The sequence below is a fragment of the Mandrillus leucophaeus genome, unplaced genomic scaffold (assembly GCF_000951045.1).
Source record: "Mandrillus leucophaeus isolate KB7577 unplaced genomic scaffold, Mleu.le_1.0 Scaffold162, whole genome shotgun sequence".
Lineage (NCBI taxonomy): Eukaryota > Metazoa > Chordata > Mammalia > Primates > Cercopithecidae > Mandrillus > Mandrillus leucophaeus.
The window spans coordinates 316651-335782 of record NW_012101610.1 but is presented as its reverse complement, the minus strand read 5'-3'; the positions used below and the strand labels follow the sequence as shown (position 1 = coordinate 335782).

Below are 19132 nucleotides of genomic sequence, written 5' to 3'. Positions count from 1 at the left end.
TTAAAGCTCCATAAGGAAATTCAAATACGCAGCAAATTATTCAGTGTTAGAATTTCAGGTAACTGTAGCTGTTGACTTCAGGTGCTTGTAAGCTAGCTGGTGTCTGCATTGGTAATGTGACTCCTAGTTGCTGCAGTTTATATGTGTGGGTGGCAAAAACAGTTAACAAAGCAAGGCTAAGCTTGCTTGTCTGTTTCCACTTGAGGATGCTGTCACTGAGCAGAAATGGAAGTAATTTATACTTTACTCATTATATAAGGACATATGTATGAAAACCTGAGTTAAGTAGCATTATAGCTCTCATTGATTCTATGATGTTTTATTGATCTTTAAAATGAGTGCCTCGGGAAGCTACCTGTCTAACTGAATTGCTTTCAACTGAACTCCGCATGTGGAAATCTAAACAGCATCGGCTGTTTTGATCTGATTCCTGCAATTGACTCCACATCGAGTTGGGTTAAAATCCACAAATTTAATATATCATGTGGGTTGCAGTATAATCTCCGTCTTAGAGATGGGTACACTGAGACTAAGAAAGACTGAGTCACTTCCCCAAATCTTCAGTCGTTACATTGTGGGACCTGAGTGTTCCATACCCCAGGCAGTCTGGAACTAGAGTCCCAGTGCTTAGCCAATATGCTCTCTGGTTTACTTTGTTATGGAGAAAAGAACCAAAAATGGGTAAGAGGAATTACCTTGGCATTAGCTGGGTAGATTTTCTGGATGAATGGAACAGTTTCTTTTTCTGAGCTGATCATACCTACAATTTCCAGATTTTCTATAAACTCGAGCTTGGCAATTCCTTCAAAGCACTTCTTCAAGTGCGGCTGCACTCGGAGAGGGTCCTTTGTCTCAGACAAGATTTCCAGTAGCTCATCATTTGATAGGAAGAAGAACCTATTTCAAAGCAAAGAAAGATGGTAACTGCGACCTCTTCCAAGAACTTTTTCTAGCAAGGTGATACTCTCTGACAGGTAGTCCACACCTAGGTGAATACCAGCTCTGTCCTGCGGTCTTCACAAAGGCCCACCACTCTCTTTTATCACTTTTCATCTGGGGCATGGAAGGTGGAGTTTTGCTTTTCTTAAGAGATGAGGTCTTGCCATATTGCCCAGGCTAGACTTGAATTCCTGGGCTCAAGCAATCCTCTCTCCTCAGCCTCCTGAGTAGTTGGGATTACAGGCATGAGCCATTACATCCAGCTTGGAGATGGTTTTGAATCTGAGATACCAAATGTGATTTAGCTAAAAGGCCAAGAAGCGATGGTTTTGACTCTGAGAGCAAGAGAAAGAATAAAAGCTGGCATATGTGGGTTTCATAGGGCTGGGGGGTGGGTGCTATCAGCTGAAAAGAGCCCAAGCAGAACAGCAATTCTCAACTTTGTCTGCACTTTAGAATCACCTGGGGAGCTTATACGAAATGCCAGTGCCACAGTCCCACTGCCCAGAGATTCTAATAGAATTGATCTGGGGGTGTGGCTGATGAAATTTGTATTTTTAAAAATTTCAGGTCAGTTCTAATGTGCAGTCAGTGTTGAGAACCGCTGGGTAGGGGCAGGAGAGAGAGACTTCCTTGTCGTTCCTTCTCTCCATCCATGCAAGAACATTGTACAGGCATGATACAAGAAAGCAAATGTTAATAATGAGCCTACCTACATGCAGAGGCCTCTACCATCTTTCATTTTATTTATTTATTTATTATTTATTTTGAGACAGGGTCTTGCTCTGTCACCTGGGCTGGAGTGCAACAGTGCAATCATAGCTCACTACAGCCTCGGCCTCCAGGGCTCAAGCAATTCTCCCGCCTCAGCCTCCCGAGTAGCGGGGACTACAGGCGCATGCCACCACGCCCGTCTAATTTTTGTATACTCTGTAGAGACGGGGTCTTGCCATGTTGCCAAGGCTAGTCTCGAACTCCTGGGCTCAAGTGATCCATCCACCTCGCCTTCCAAAGTGCTGGGACTATAAGGGTAAGCCACTGCACTCGGCCCTCTACTATCCTTTAAAGATAATAAGACAATTTCATCTCTTATTCAGGCCTAAAAGCAGCAACAATAAACCTTCAGAAAATGTCCAATGTTCAAACCTGTACTGTGACCATCAGGCTGAAAGTTCTATGATGGAGGGATTTTGTGATTATGGTCTTTACCAAATATGGTGGATTACAAAAATGGCCACGGTATTTACAGTTCCTCTCATCAAGGAGTGGAGTCTGTTTTCACATTTCTCAAACTTGAGCTGGCTCTGTGTCTTGTTTTGGCTAAGAGAATGTAAGAGAACATGAGCCTGTGCAAGTTCTAAGCCTAGGCATCAAGAGGCCATGATGCTTTCACTCTTGCTGCTCTTAGGAACCCTGTGACCACCACCTTATAAATAAACCCAGGCTAGTCTTCTACAGGATAAAAGACATGTGGCCCAACTACCTGTTGCCCAGCCAGTAGGAAGCCAATGACCAGACAAGCAATTAAGGATGCTGACTGATGGCTAACTGCAGTCATGAGTGAGCCCCAATGAGACCAGAAGAACCACCCAGTCAAGCCCAGCTCAATCTGCCAACCTACAGAATTATGAGCTAAATACATGATTGTTGTTTCATACTTCTAACTTTTGGGGTCATTTGTTATTCAGCAAAGCAAACGAATACACTGATCTACAGTGTCGAGCAAGTAGAAAGAGTAATAATTATCTGTTGATGACCAACTAACCAATATTCAATGAGATGTCAATCTCTCCCACTCCCAAGTGAAATTCAAATGAGTGATCTCTGTGGATATGCACTCCCTCTATCTCCATCATGTGCTATAACGAATAAGGCTCAATGGCCATAACAGTAATAATAATATATTTGCAAAATTTAAAATTAAAATCTTTTTTTATCAATCTGTATATTCAAGATGAAATTAACTTAAATTATGTGGCTATCAAAAACATTCTCAAAGTGTTTGCTGAGAGTATTTAATTTTATTTCATAAAAATGCATAAAGAAATATCGAGGTATTTGTGTGTGTGTGTGTCTGTGTGTGTATGTGTGTGTTAGGGAAAAAGTGTAGCTCAGAGAAGTTAAATGGTTGAATATCTTATCCAGATTTCCTGGGTATCAATTCTAGCTTGATCATCTTATCAGTCTTATATCTTTGGGCAAATCATTATTTTCTCATTTATAAAACAGGGACAATAATAATGTTCCCAAACTCATAAGAGTATTACAAAGATTAAATTAGTTAATAAGTGTAAAGCACTTAGAGCAGGGTCCTGGTGTAAGGTAAATGCTATATTAGTGCTATTATTCATATTTTTTTTTTTTGAGAAAGTCTTGCTCTGTCACCCAGGCTGGAGTGCAGTGGCGCCATCTCGGCTCACCGCAATCTCTGCCTCCCAGGTTCAAGCGATTCTCCTGCCTCAGCCTCCCAAATAGCTGGGATTACAGACGCCCACCACCATACCCAGCTTATTTTTGTATTTTCAGTAGAGACAGGGTTTCGTCATTTTGGCCAGGCTGGTCTCGAACTCCCAGCCTTGGGTGATCTGCCCACTTTGGCCTCCCAAAGTGCTGGTATTACAGGCAGGAGCCACCATGCCTGGTCTATTATTCCTATTTTAATTAGGAATAACAGGAGTGGGTCTAGAACTAGAAGCCCAAACCTCAGGTGTTTCCTGAGTTTAATCTCTTCCCAAGCCTTATGCTTCTAAACCAGGGTTTCTTCTACTATAATGTATTGTCCAATACAAAAGCTATTAGCCACATGTGGCTATTGACATTAAAAAGTAATATTAACTAAGTTAAAAATTGGCTTCCTCAGTCACCTCAGCCACATATAAAGCGCTCAGTGGCCACTGGTGACTAAGGGCTACTGGATTAGACAGTACAGACAAAGAATATTCCTATCATTGTAGAAAGTTCTATTGAATAATGCTGAATTGAATAAATACCAAAGATACTTCTGAGTTTATTTATTTATTTATTTATGAAATGGAGTCTTGCTCCATCGCTCAGGCTGGAGTGCAGTGGTATGATCTCAGCTCACTGCAACCTCTTCCTCCCAGGTTCAAGCAATTCTCCTGCCTCAGTCTTCCAAGTAACTGGGATTACAGGTGCCCCCCTACCATACCTGGCTAATTTTTGTATTTTTAGTAGACACAGGGTTTCACCATGTTGGCCAGGCTGGTCTTGAACTCCTGACCTCAGGTGATCTGCCCCCTTGGCCTCCCAAAGTGCTGGGATTACAGGCATGAGCCACCGTGCCCAGCCATACTTCTGAGTTTCTAACAAATCACTTTTTTTTTTTGGTAAGCAGGAGGGAACTAACTTTGTGTTCACATAAAGAAACACTAAAATTTATGTTTCTTAAAGGTACATTAGGATCAAACATCCTAATCGGGGTCAAATGACACGCGGTGACTGTCAATGGTGAACTAGTCATGGATAGATTATCAGAAATGTCAGGAGTGAGAACTCACCTTTCTGAAACTAACCTTCTCCTTTTTTTTTTTTTTTTTTCTTAGGAGACAGGGTCTGACTCTGTTGCCCAGGCTGGAGTGCACTGACGCAATCTTGGCTCACTGCAACCTCTGCCTCCCAGGCTCAAGTGATCCTCCTACCTCAGTCTCCTGAGTAGCTGGGACCATAGGCACACACAACTAGGCTGGCTTATTTTTTATATTTTTTTGTACAGGTGGAATTTCCCCATCTTGTCCAGGCTGGTCTCAAATTCCTGAGCTCAATCAATCCTCCCACCTTGGTCTCCCAAAATGTTGAGATTACAGGCGTGAGCCACCATGCCTGGCCTGGAACTAACCTAAAACTTCCTTGACTTTTATGCAGAAGATTGGTTTTTGTGGGGGAAGAAAAGAGTCAAATATGTATAAGCATACCTACCAGAAACTACAAAATTTCATGGTATAAAAAAATTGACTGATGTTTCTTAAACACATAGTCTAGGTGCTAAATGTTTTTACATGTGTTAGCTCATTAATCTGTACAACAAATACATAGAGTAGGGGCTATTACTATATCCCAGATTTACGGTGGGGAACCTGAGGCTTGGATAGATTTGCTGGAGGCCTCAAGACTACTAGGTAGAAAAGCTGGGATGCCAAAGGAGGTCTGTTTAACTCCAAAATCCAGGCCCATAGTCATGAATACTCTACCCCTGTAATTCGGAAAAATAACAGTGTTGGTTTGGACAACGTGTGCATTTGACACCCATTGGTGTCCATTCAACCCCACACTAAGTAAAGACCGTGAAGTCATGCACCATTCTTGAAAGCTGTCTTGGAGAATGGAAAACCAGGAAAGAGTATAGACTAGATTGGTTGAAGTCAACTCTTGGTATGAAAAATGGAATTCTACCTACATACGGGGCAAGAATGTAATTCCAAGTAAAAGAACAATGCTGGATACCTGGGGAAGAATAGTCTCTTCTTCTCCAAGTAATTATTCAGCCCTTTCTGGATGTCCTCCAAGAGAAAGTTGGCTTCTTGAAGCTTCTCGGCCATCCGTGGCTGGTCGGCTGCCACCAGAACCCTGTTATCTTTCACCTGGGTTCCATTAAAAAAGGTGAGACTCATCATGAGGTTCCCAAGTTCTGACATTGGTCATTGTAATGAATGTGTGACCTATCAACTGACAGCACTCCTTGTCCAGCTAACTGCCTCCTGATCCCCTTCCTAACTGCACAGGGGTGAATGTTCATGGAACATGACCTTGTTCCTCTGATCACGGTTGACTGGGCAGGGACTGGGTACCTGAAACCAATCAAGCCCAATCATATTTTAACCCAGGGAGTTTAGAATCCAAACCATGACATTCTATACTAGTCTGGGCTGAGTGAGGATTATGTCTCTCTGTGTGATGGAATGGTAGAGCAAGCTAGTCTTGAGAGAGAGACAGAGAGGGGGAGAGAGAGAGAGAGAGAGAGACGGGGGTGGGAGAGAGAGAGAGAGAGAGAGACTAAGGCAAGGCCAGGAAAGAGGAGCTGAGCTCAGAGAGATGGAAGGAGTTCCTAAGAGAAGAGGCTTCTGGGTCCTAGATCCATCTTTTGTGAGGCTTGGCTGCGCTATCTGGCCTTGGGTTCCATGAGACACCAGTTTGGTCTTCTCGTTTCAGCTATCCTGAGTTGGTTTCTGTCACTTGCACCCAAAGAACCTTAACTAATAAAGAATTGGCTTATGCTGGCTGGACAATCTAAATTCCCATTTATCTCACCCTCGCAAACAAAGCAGGGAAGATAAATGCCCTTGCGGCAAAATCTTTTTAAGTGCACCCCAATTTGATCACACTTGACTTAAAAAAGGAAAATGATTTGACCTCATAAAAGATGCCTCTAGGTGCCTTGCACACCCAATGAACTTACTATCCTTCAAGGCTTGATCCCAATGTTCCTGCTTTAGAGGCCTTCCTTGACACCCTAAGACAACCAAATCACTCTTCCGTATTCTAATAACTATTTGTATATTACTTTTTTGGGGGGGTGTGGGGGACAGAGTCTCACTCTGTTGCCCAGGCTAGAGTGCAGTGGCGCAATCTGGGCTCACTGCAACCTCCGCCTCCCAGGCTCAAGGGATCCTCCTGCCTCAGCCTCGGAACAGCCAGGATTACAGGTGCATGCCACCATACCCAGCTAATTTTTTATATTTTTAGTAGAGACGGGGTTTCACCATGTTACCAAGACTGGTCTCCAGCTCCTGAGCTCAAGCAATCCACCTGCCTTGGCCTCCCAAAGTGCTGGAATTACAGGCGTGAGCCACCGCACTCAGCCAAGGCAACAAATTCTACGAAGACAGAAATCATATTCTTGCCACCTTCAAGTATTTTCTGATTTCTAGTATAACACCTGGGTCATTGTAGGTACTGAATAAACATTTGTTAAATAACTGAGTAACCAAATGTGGATAATTGTTGGAATTCTAAAAGGATTCTCAAGCTATAAAAGTGTTATTGTATTATCCTGCAACAAATAAAACCTCATAAGAAATGACAGTTAAATAATACAAACTGCCTATAGTTACTGCTTGGGAAGTGGGATTTCAAAAGGCTTCTACTTTCTATCTTATGTATTTGTATTTGCTTTTTTTTTTTTTTTAATTTTTTTTGAGACAGAATCTCACTCTCCCAGCCTGGAGTGTAGTGGCACGATCCCAGCTCACTGCAACCACCACTTCCTGAGTTCAAGCGATCCTCCCACCTCAGCCCTCCGAGTAGCTGGGATTTCAGGCATGCACCACCATGCCTGGCTTATATACACACACACACACACACACACACACACACACGCGCGCGTATATATACACACATATATATGTATATATAGTATGTACATGTATATATATCTATATATATACATGTATATATATGTATATATACACATATACACACACACATATATACACATACACACACACACACATATATATATACTATTTTTTTTTTTTGTATTTTTAGTAGAGATGGGGTGTTTCACCATGTTGTCCAGGCTGTTCTGGCACTCCTGACCTCAAGTGATCCACCTGCCTTGGCCTCCCAAAGTGATGGGATTACAGGCATGAGCCACCGCACCAGTCATATGTTTGCATTTTTAATAATAACAACTTTTGAAATTAGAAGAAGATACAAAAAGATTGATTTTCCAAAACTCCAGTTCATTTATAAGTTTCAAGGAGGGTGACTAGAATGCATAATGAGGAAACACTTGTATTTCTGCTGGTAAGAGTTATTAGGGTATAAAAACTTACCGCTTGAGACATAAGTGATTTCCAGTAACTATCAACAATGCCAAATTTCCTCCCCTCTTCTGGCATCTGGGCTATGATGTCCTCCGAACTGAAGATTGGTTCCAGGTACAGCCAGGTGGCTTGGCATTTCAACCAGGCATCCAAATTGTCTTGTATGCGAATTAGCTTTTCTTCCCATTTCTGTGAATTTAGCATTTCATACCTGAATCATTAACCTGACACTCTGCATCACAGGCCCATGGACCAAGCAAATGGATGGAGACATACATTTATTCATTCAGTCAGTCACTTGTTTAACAAATAATTATTGACGTCGCCCTGTTCTCTGTTCACTGCTCCAGGTGATGTGAACATAGCAATGAATGAAACACATGAGAACTTTGCCCACTGTGGAGCTCACGTTCTAGCAGAATAATTATAATAGTTATATACATAATCTGTGACAAGCAATGGTCTAGTGCTTTAAGTATATGGAACCAATTTAATCCCACAGCCTTACCAGGTAGATGTGATTACAAACCGCATTTTCCAGATGTAGAAACTGAAACACAACAGTTTAGTAATGTGCCCAAGGTCACATCACTAATAAGGAGCAGAGCCAGAATTCAAACCCAGGTCATCTGGCTTCAGAGTTTGTGTCGTTAGCCCATGTCACTGCTCCAAACAATGGGCACAGGAGGCCAAACCCCTACCTTCAGGTAGCTTACATTCTAGAGTACCACAGCCCATAAGATGCTTCCCAAATGCACGTGTATTTGGTGCATTCAAATCTCATCTTCTCTTTTGGCAGACAGTTGCAAAGGCTCAGCATGCCATATGCTTATTTGGATGGTTATTGCTTTCAGTTTTTTGTCATTAATTAATCAATGTATTTATTTTTGAGACGGAGTTTCACTCTTGTCGCCCAGGCTGGAGTGCAATGGTACGATCTCGGCTCATTGCAACCTCCACCTCCTGGGTTCAAGTGATTGTCCTGTCTCAGCCTCCCAAGAAGCTAGGATTACAGGCGCCTGCCACCACGCCTGGCTAATTTTTGTATTTTTAGTAGAGACAGAGTTTCACCATGTTGGCCAGGTTGGTCTTGAACTCCTGACCTCAGGTGATCTGCCCACCTCGGCCTCCCAAAGTACTGGGGTTACAGGTGTGAGCCACTGTGTCATTTATTTATTTATTTTTTCCAATTAGGACAAAGCAACTTTCTTTGTTAACTGAACTTGAAAACCCTTCCCCTCCTCTGAGAAACGCAGGGCTAATGAAACATCTCAAAGCATTCAACTTCATTTCCTCTTACCCGGCATTCTGCTTCTATTGGTTTGACGAATGGGGAGCCACACATGGTCTGGGTCTTTATCACGTGATCATCGAGTAGCATTTGAATGTCATCAACTGCACACAAGATGCTTGTATCCTGTAAACAAAGACGCCCCACCTTGTCAAAATTGTGAAACCTCCCCATTTTTTTTTTTTCCTTTTTTAAAAATATATTTATTAGAGACAGGGTCTCTTCACCCAGACCTGAGTGCAATGGCTCAATCCTAGCTCACTGCAGCCTCAAACTCCCGGGCTTAAGGGATCATCCTGCCTCAGCCTCCCAAGTAGGTAGGACTACAGGCATATGCCACCATGCCTGGATTTTTTTTTTTTTTAAGACAGAGTTTCACTCCTATTGCCTGGGCTGGAGGGCAGCAGTGAAATCTCAGCTCAGTGCAACGCCCACCTCCTGGGTTCAAGTGATTCTCCTGCCTCAGCCTCCCGAATAGCTGGGATTATAGGCAAATGCCACCATACTCAGTTAATCTTGTGTTTTTAGTAGAGACAGGGTTTCACTATGTTGGCCAGGCTGATCTCAAACTCCTGACCTCAGGTGATCTACCCGCCTCGGCCTCCCAAAGTGCTGGGATTACAGGCATGAGCCACCGTGCCCAGCTTGGATTTTTTTTTAAGAGATGGGGTCTCACTGTTGCCCAGGCTGGTCTCGAACTCCTGGCCTCAAGTGATCCTCTTGCCTCAGCCTCCCAAAGTGTTAGGATTACAGGCTTGAGCCACTGCATCCAGCCACCTCCCCATTTTTCATGCTGATCCCTTAGGACCTCACAGCTCAGAACTCCACTCTCATGGGGTAGGAATCTATGTCTTGCAGGGGATAGGACTTCTACTTTCTTCCTTGAAAATGTCATTAAAGATATTTAGGCTGGACAAGGTGGCTCATGCCCGTAATCTCAGCCTCCTTGGGAGGCTGAGGTAGGAGGACTGCTTGAGCCCAGGAATTCAAGACCAGCCTGGGCAACATAGCAAGACCCCATCTCTAAAAAATTTTTTTAAAAGACATTTATTGTCCACCTCCTTTGCAGAAGTCAAATACAGTCTAATCCAAGACTCACAGATAGAATTTGCTGGGGAGGAAGATTTCTGCCCCTTTCCCTGTGTTCCTGCTTCTCCACTTGCTTTCCTGGCTCTCCTTTCCCTCCGGTAGGAAGATCAGCTGCTAATCTGACTAGTTAGGCCTAGACCTGCGGTTTCCACCCTGTGAACTGAAGTGCCCTGGGGCACCGCAGCCAACTCAAAGTAAATGATTGTGGTTATTTAAAAATAAAATACAACCATTATTTTTTCTTTTATTGTAGGTGTATTTTTTTCAAACAGTGGCTAAGTTGTTAGAGCATAAATCCTTATTAAATTGTTTGGACCTAATTACTGCATAAACAAAGCCATTAGGTATTTCTTTTGGCCTAAGGGCACTGTGAAAAAAGTAATTAGACACAAAGGCATTGTGAACCAAGAAAGTTTGGGGACCTATGTTTCATTTATTTATTTATTTATTTATTTATTTATTTGTTTATTTATTTTTGAGACAGTCTTGCTCTGTCGCCTAGGCTGGAGTGCAGTAGCATGATCTCAGCTTACTGCAACCTCTGCCTCCCGGATTCAATTGATTCTCCTGCCTCAGCTTCCCGAATAGCTGGGATTTCAGGCAAGCACCACCACGCTGGGCTAATTTTTGTACTTTTAGCAGAGATGGGGTTTCACCACTTTGGCAAGGTTAGTCTCAAATTCCTGACCTCAAGTGATCTGCCTGCCTCAGCCTCCCAAAATGCTGGGATTACAAGCATGATAGGCGTGAGCCACCATGCCTGGCTTGTTTTATACATTTATTGGGTCTTTTTTGAGACAGGGTCTCCGCCACCCAGGCTGGAGTGTAATGTGTAATGCTGCAATCATAGCTTACTGCAGCCTCAAATTCCTGGGCTCAAGCAATCTCCCTGCCTCAGCTTCTCAAATAGCTTCCCAAGTAGCTGGCGCACATCACCATACTCAGCTAATTTTTTTTTTTTTTTTTTGTAGAGATGAGGTGTTGCTATGTTACCCAGGCTGTTCTCGAGCTCCTGGGCTCAAGTGATCCTCTCACTTGTACCTCCCAAAGTCCTGGGATTGTAGGCGTGAGCTACCAAGCCTGACCAAGTGGTCCTGTTTTACTAGTAGGTAAAGTCTAAGGTGTGCCTTAAAGGCCAGGCCCTGTGGTTGGCACTTTTTCTCCTGGGCCATTGTGGCAAGCAAGCTGACAAGGGTCTGACCCCTGGGGCAGGTTTGGTCTTTCTTGCTCTGTTCTCACTTCTTTCAAGTCTAATCTAGGAGGCTAAATTGGGCCTGGCATGTATTCTCTTATCTATGTTTTACCAGTAGCTCAGCACTGGGAGGTGTGCTGGGCTATTAATAAAGTGGTTTCTTGATCCCCATTTAGCTACTGATCCTTGCCTATAGTTACTTTAGGCAAAAACTCTGCAGACTGGCCAGGTATAAGTGAACTGTTCCCCAGGTTCCTAGCTTACACTCCTCTTGTCACCCCAACAGCCTCTACAGCAGTGTCTAATCCAAGCTGATCATGTAGGCACGCTTCTGAGACCCATGGTGGCAGGGTCACCCTTGCTGGGAGAGGCTCAGTAATGAGGCCCTGTACCCTCAGCTCTCTTCCCTCTCATTGGATCATGTATAGTTCCGTTGGGGCTCAGAACACCACAATACCCCGAAGCATTGCACCTTGATTTGCTGAGTATTTTGCACTGAAGGACATTGGGAAGCCTTGGAAGCAAGATCTTTCTGTTCATCTTTTTCTTCCTTTCTCCTGCTCCTTTATCTTTCCCCTAAGGCAGTCCATAGAAACTAAACTCCTCTTTCCCGAAGCAAGCCATAAAACCCAGAAATATTACTCTGACCAAGACAGCAGGCCATAAGGAAATTCTCTGAGCAACCTTGTCCCATAGTGGGTCACAAGACCCTTGTTCCTGAGGGGTCTTGCCCTATGCCTGGGAGGAAGGACTGCTACACAGAAAGACCAAGAAGAATCTGAACAGGCAGGTCTCGCTAGGCTTCCACCCAGTCTAGACCATTATACCACACTCTTTTGTTCAATTTCATTTCCATACAGCTGTCCATTCTTCATCAAACCTAAGTCCAAAAATACAGTTTTCCTTGGGTCTTCAGTTTTGAGGGTTCCAATGTCATGTAAAACTTTGAATAAATAAAATTTTAATGCTTTTATCTTGTTAATCTGTCTTTATATTTATAGGAGTATTGGCCATGAATGACCTTCATGCTAGGTGAAGAAAGGGATCACATCTTTTTATCCCTACAGCTCTTTTAAGCTGAATAGGGAAAGAAGTCACAAGTAGATAATATGCAGCCTGGGGGAGGAGGGAGGCTTGGGAGCTTTTGGTTCTCAATCCACATTGCACATGAGAAAAACCAGGGGTGCCTTAAAAATACAGACACCTAGGCATTCTGGGAGGGGAGGAGCCAGGAAGAATCCATTGGGAGATTTTAAAGCATCTCAGATGATTCTACAATGCAAGTTTGGAAGTGCTGCTTTAAGAATCAATGGTTGGGCCTGACATGGTGACTCACGCCTGTAATCCCAGCACTTTGGGAGGCCGAGGCGGGCGGATTACTTGAGGTCAGGGGTTCAAGACCAGCCCGGCCAACATCGTGAAACCCCATCTCTACTGAAAATACAAAAATTAGCTGGGTGTGGTGGCAGGCACCTATAATCCCAGCTACTCAGGAGGCTGAGGTATGAGAATCGCTTGAGCCCGGGAGGCAGAGGTTGCAGCGAGCTGAGATCACACAGTTGCACTCCAGCTTGGGTGACAGAGCGCGACTCCATCTCAAAAAAAAAAAAAGAAAGAAAAAAAAAAAAGAACCAATGGTCTGCAGGATGTGTGTATCAACCTATTGCCTCCATGATTTATAGCTCCCCCAGAGCTGCAGTTCTCATCCCTACCTCACACTCTATCCCCAAAGCAAGCTAGACCCTAAAGACAGCTGAGCAAACGCTTCAGGGGTATGCACCTTCGCATGCACTGTACAAACTCCTGTGTTTTCTACAAGTGCAAGTGAAAAGAAAGAAATCTACACCCTTACTATTCAAAATTGATCAATATTATCTGGGAGCTTGTTACAGCTGCAGAATCTTAGGTCCCATCCTGGACCTGCTGAATCAGAACCGGCATTTCAACAAGATCTCCAGTGATTCCTGCAAGCATCGATATCTGAGAAACACTAGTCATTGTCTGCTGCTGTGCTTCTGAGGGGACTGGGAAGCTTTGGAATGGTGTGCAAGCCTGCACCTTCACTGGGAGGTGCTGATTTAGGAGACTTGCTTGGTTCTTTTGCACTGAGAAAACTTCTTGCTCCGAATCAAAAGGCCTTTCTGATTTGAAGAATGCGTCTCTTTGGTGGTGCTGAGAGGAAAGATGAGCAACACAGAAAGGCAGACAGGAGGAAACCAAGACGTGAGCGATTATTCCTCTGTGACTTCTGTCGCCGTTCTGAATGAATTGTTTCTGTAATCTACTGCATAACAAATGGGGCTGCTTTCAAGGGGGGCTGCAGTTGGAGTGAGACTCACAGTGTCCCTGTATTTCACGAAGCTGAATGTCACGTTAACCCAATCTAACTTCATTTTATCCAAGTTTTTCTCCAGAGAGTATTCCTTGCTGGCGGCTGCACCAATGGGCTCCAATCTAAAGAGAGAACACAGCAACAGCAACATCAACAGGAGGCAGAGAAGACACATCAAAGGAGAAACTTCAGGCCAGGCGTGGTGGCTCATGCCTGTAGTCCCAGCACTTTGGGAGGCCAAGGAGGGAGGATTACTTTAGGTCAGGAGTTCGAGACTAGTCTGGGCAACATAACAAAACCCCATCTCCACTAAAAACACAAAAATTAGCCAGGTGTGGTATGTGCCTGTAGTCCTAGCTACTCAGGAGGCTGAGGTGGGAGGATCGCCTGAGCCTGGGAGGTAGAGGTTGCAGTGAGCCGAGATTGTGATTGCACCACTGCACTCCACTCTGGAAAACAGAGTAAAACTCTGTCTCAAAAAAAAAAAAAAAAAAAAAAAAGAGGAGGAATTTCAGCTCAGTCTTAGGAGAATCTCCAAAAGCCCTTAATTTGACCAAAAGGTTTACTATCCTGCTCTAAGATCTGCCAGCTACCACCAGTGTTTTCTCACCCTTGAGAAAGGGTTTCTCACCCTTGGCACCATTGACTTTTTTGGGCCATGTTATGGGTTAAATATTGTCTCCCCGAAAATTCATATATTGAAATTCTAACCCCTAATATCTCGGAATGTAACTCTATTTGGAGAAAGGATCTTTAAAGAGATAATTAAATTAAAATAAGTCATGAGAGTGGGCCCTCATCCACTATAATTCGTGGCCTTATAAGAAGAGATTAGGACCCAGACACACAGAGGGAAGACCATGACAATTCATAGGGGAAGACAGCCATCTGCAAGCCAAGGAGAGAGGCCTCAGAAGGAACCAACTCTGTCTACATCTTGGCCTTGGACTTTAAGCCTCCAGAATTATGAGACAATAAATTTTTGTGGTGTAAGCCACTCAGTCTGTGGTATGTTGTAAGAGTAGCCTGTTCAACAAAAATAACAGCAGGTCATTATTCTGAACTGAGCTCCTGCACTAGACCCCAGCAGACCAGACGAAACCAAAATGGAGTCACTCACGCTAAATGGCATGTAATCAAACTGAATCTTTAAGGAAGGAGATAGATCCCAGAACAAGACAGTTTTTCCTGAAAACAGGAGATTCCAGTCTACCTGAGTCAGAGAATAAGGAAGCTCCCTCTGCTTGAACCCTTATAAAAAAATAACCTGACGTAAATTAATCTTTTTTTTTTTTCGTATTGTTCTGTTTCCTTATAAAACTTACCATTGTGCTACTGCCCAGTGGGAACTCTCATTCTGTTTTGGAAAACAGAGGCTGCCCTGATTCATGAATCTTGATTAAAAGCCAATTAGACTATAACTAAATTTATTGCTTTGTCTTTTGAAGAGCCCTGGCAAACTAACATAGGCTGAATAATTGTCATGGGGAGCTGTACCATACCTTCTAGGGTGTTTAGCAGCATCCCCAGTCTCTACCCACTAGACGCCAGCAGCAGACTCCCCAGCCCTGTCCCCATCTTTTGCCAGTTGTGACAACCAAAAATGTCTCCAGATATTTCCAAGCGTCCCTTAGGGGTGGGAAATGGCCCCCAGTTGAGAACCACTATTGTAAGGTCACTAAAATAAGACCTCTTCTTTCCATCTTTGTTTATGCCTAATTTGCCCATATTCTGATTTCTTTTTTTTTTTTTTTCCCCAGACGGAGTCTCATTGCGATGCCCAGGCTGGTGTGCAGTGGTACGATCTTGGCTCACTGCAACCTCTGCCTCCCGGATTCAAGCGATTCTCCTGACTCAGCCTCTCGAGCAGCTGGGATTACAGGTGCCCCCTACCATACCTGGCTAATTTTTGTATTTTTAGTAGAGACGGGGTTTCACCATATTGGCCAGGCTGGTCTTGAACTCCTAACCGCAAGCGATCCGCCCGCCTCGGCCTCCCAAAGTGCTGTTATTACAGGCGTGAGCCACCGTGCCCGGCCAGTATTCTGATTTCTTATTCAGATTTTGAACCTCTGTTAATTTATGTGATGGGTCTTGTTCCACTTCCCATCCCTTCCCCTTTCAAAAACACCTACTGTTTTCCTGATACTGGGTCCACCCGTCCATGGCCTCTCTGTTCTACAGAAAGGGGCATAGAGGGAGAGAGAGAAGGGGCAAACAAATTCCTTTCTTCTTGTGTCCACATGGAGATCTGGGTCCTAAAACCCAGGTATGGCAAAGAATTGGAAAGCCAAGTTCTTGGAAGTGGAAAAAGGGACCGTTCTCTCTGCCTCAGCCCTGTCTTTCATTGTATCCTTCAGTGTAGAAGAGACCATCTGATATTTACTCATAGGTCAGGAAACCAACACTCAGAGGAAGCAAGTGACGTCTCCAAAATCACATAGCCAGGGAGTCCTGGAACTGGGTATTGACACCAGTTCCTCCTAATTGGACTCCTACCCTGATGTTTCTTCTTCCACCCTTATAATGTGCCTTCTCCTTTCTCTTTCTTAGAAAGAGCAATAGAACTAGGCCAGGCATGGTGGCTCAATCCTCTAATCCCAGCACTATGGGAAGCCAAGGCGGGTGAATCACCTGAGGTCAGGAGTTTGAGACCAGCCTGACCAACATGGTGAAACCCTGTCTCTACTAAAAATACAAAATTAGCCTGGTGTGGTGGCACATGCCTGTAATCCCAGCTACTTGGGAGGCTGAGGCAGGAAAATCGCTTGAACCTGGGAGGCGAAGGTTGCATTGAGCCAAGATCATGCCATTGCACTCGAGCCTGGGCAACAAGAGTAAAATTCCATCTTAAAAAAAAAAAAAAGAGTAACAGAACTAACAGAACTGTTCACATGTGTTTAATCAAATAGGACCAATTAAATAGAGCTGAGAACCCTCATTTAGCCTCGAGAAGGGAGGAAGATTAGGGGCAGAAAATTACAAACAAGGACTGATCAGGACCTCAGCAATGTGGTCATTGACTTAAATATGGCCTATGAGAGGCGACCAAAATGAGTGTGTATATTGGGAATAATTAATAAAGGCAGGTGCCAGCCCAGATGAGTATGAGACAAGCAGTCACAAGGCCCAGCCTCCAGTGCTCACTGGCTCTGTGGCTGTGGCCAAGCCTCCAGTGCTCACTGGCTCTGCGGCCTGTGGCCTCAGGTCCCCATATGCCTGTATCACAGGCTTTTGGGTTCAATTAAATAAGACCAAATGCTGGCACCAGGCCTCATGAATTACCCTAGGTTATGACTTAGAATGCAAATGATTGCACAGATGAGTGATTAATCAGTTTGGGAATTCATGAAATATATCAAGAGTTGACCTCACCCAAAATGTGCTGGAGAAGCTCATTAACTATAAGCTGTGATAAAGCTGTATTAACTGTGGTGTGGGTGGAATACATGCAATATCACACCTCCCTAAATGGTGGTGGCTGAGTCTCCAGACATGGAATCAGTTCAGGTGACATGCCTTTTCTCCTAATCCTAACTCTAATCACCTAGCTGCTTCCCATGTTACAAATGGAACCACAGAAATAAACAAAGCCAAGGTGCTTCCACTTCTGAATTGGTCACAGTTGAACATGTGTGCATGGAAAGTATAAGAAGAGCTGTATTTTTTTTGCTCACTCGCTGTCTCCGGAGAGGGGTTTACTTTTTTGGTGGTGAAGGGTCATGATTAAGGCCCGCCTGGTAATGGAAGCCTGCTGATGTTCAAATCTTGAATCTTTCCTAAGTGAAATGTTCGTTCTTTCAGTTACTAGCTGTGATCAACAGCTAATAATCTGAAGTCTATTTCCTCATCTGTAAAATGAGAATAATATTAGGACTGTAGGACCTAGGACACTAGGTTTTTGTGATGGATAAATGTGTTAAGGTCGGGCATGGTGGCTCATGCCTGTAATCCCAGCACTTTGGCAGGCCAAGGCAGATGGATCACCTGAGATCAGGAGTTCAAGACCAGCCTGGCCAACATGATGAAACCCCATCTCTACAAAAATGCAAAAAGTAGCCAGGCATGATGGCAGGTGCCTGTAATCCCAGGCACTTGGGAGGTTGAGGCAGAAGAATTGCTTGAATCCAGGCGGCGGAGGTTGCAGTGAGCTGAGATTGCACCATTACGCTCCAGCCTGGGAGACAGAGTGACACTCTGTCTCAAAAGATAAAAAATAAATAAATAAATAAATAAATAAATAAAAAGGGTTAAGGTATACAAAATGCTGAGTGCAGCATAAGTGTTGAATAGCTAGTGTCTCTTGGAAAGATCTTACTTGGGGAAAGTGAGGCCCTTTGGCCAAAAAAACCTAAGGATTTTTATCCTAAGCCTGATAAAAACGTATGCTTCTCTAGGCCTGCTCCTTAATAAGGAAGATAGCGGTGGTACTGGAGAGGCATCAAAGTATTTAGGTGACAGAGAGATTCAAGAGCTGGGAAGTGCCTTAAATTAGACCTGCTCTGGTGCACTATGAGTGGGGAATTCTCAGCCTTTCATGTATCAGAATCACCTGGAGCAGTGCTGTCCATTAGAAATATAAAGTGAGCCACATATATAATTTTAAAGTTTCTCGCCTGTAATCACAGCACTTTGGGAGGCTGAGGTGGGCAGATCACCTGCGGTCAGGAGTTCAAGACCAGCCTGGCCAACATGGGAAACCCTATCTCTACCAAAAATACAAAAATTAACCAGGCGTGGTGGTGGGAGGGAGCCTGTAATCCCAGCTACTTGGGAGGCTGAGGCAGGAGAATCGCTTGAACATGGGAAGCGGAGGTTGCAGTGAGCTGAGATCACGCCATTGCACTGTGGCCTGGGTGACAGAGTGAGACTCCGTCTCCAGAATAAAATAAAATAAAGTTTCTAGTAGCCACATTTTAAAAATATTAAAAGATATAGGTGAAATTAGTTCCAATAATGTATTTGACTCAATATATCCTAAATATTATCATTTCAATATTAATCGACATTAAAAATTGTTAGGTATTTTGCATTCCTTTTTCTTGTAGTATGTCTTCGAAATCAAGCCTGTATTTTATACTTACAGCACATCTAATTCAGACTAGCTGCACTGTAGGGGCTCAGTGGCCACACATGGCCAGTGGATGCTGCTTTGGACAGTGCTGACCTGGAGGATTTGTTAAAATGCGGATTGCAGGGCCCATCCACAGAATTTGATTATGTGGGTTGGGTGGGCCCTGAAAATGTACCTTCTAGCTAGTTCCTAGCTGATGCTGATGTAGCGGGTCTGGGTGCCACACCTGCCTAACAGGGTCTCCAGTCCAGGCAATGTAACATCTCCCCACCCATCACCCTGAAGGAGGTGTGGAAAAGCAAGCAGGGTCCTGAGAAGCTCTGTTCTAGAAATAGCATTCAAATAGCAAAATTCTCACACACACAAACTCCGGGGGAATTCGAAGAAGGGAAGAAAGCAAGAGAAGAGACCTTTTTTTTTTTTTTTTTTTTTT

General features: G+C 43.9%; 1 protein-coding gene across 1 annotated transcript in view; it reads right to left on the bottom strand.

Moving 5' to 3' along the window:
* The window catches only part of DNAH3 (dynein, axonemal, heavy chain 3), a 224672-nt gene that overhangs the window by 126053 nt on the left and 79487 nt on the right, over positions 1-19132 (bottom strand). The window contains 5 exon segments of the mRNA XM_011976095.1: positions 696-897; positions 5401-5537; positions 7731-7910; positions 9022-9138; positions 13633-13747. Of these exon segments, the coding sequence (XP_011831485.1) occupies positions 696-897; positions 5401-5537; positions 7731-7910; positions 9022-9138; positions 13633-13747 (751 nt within the window).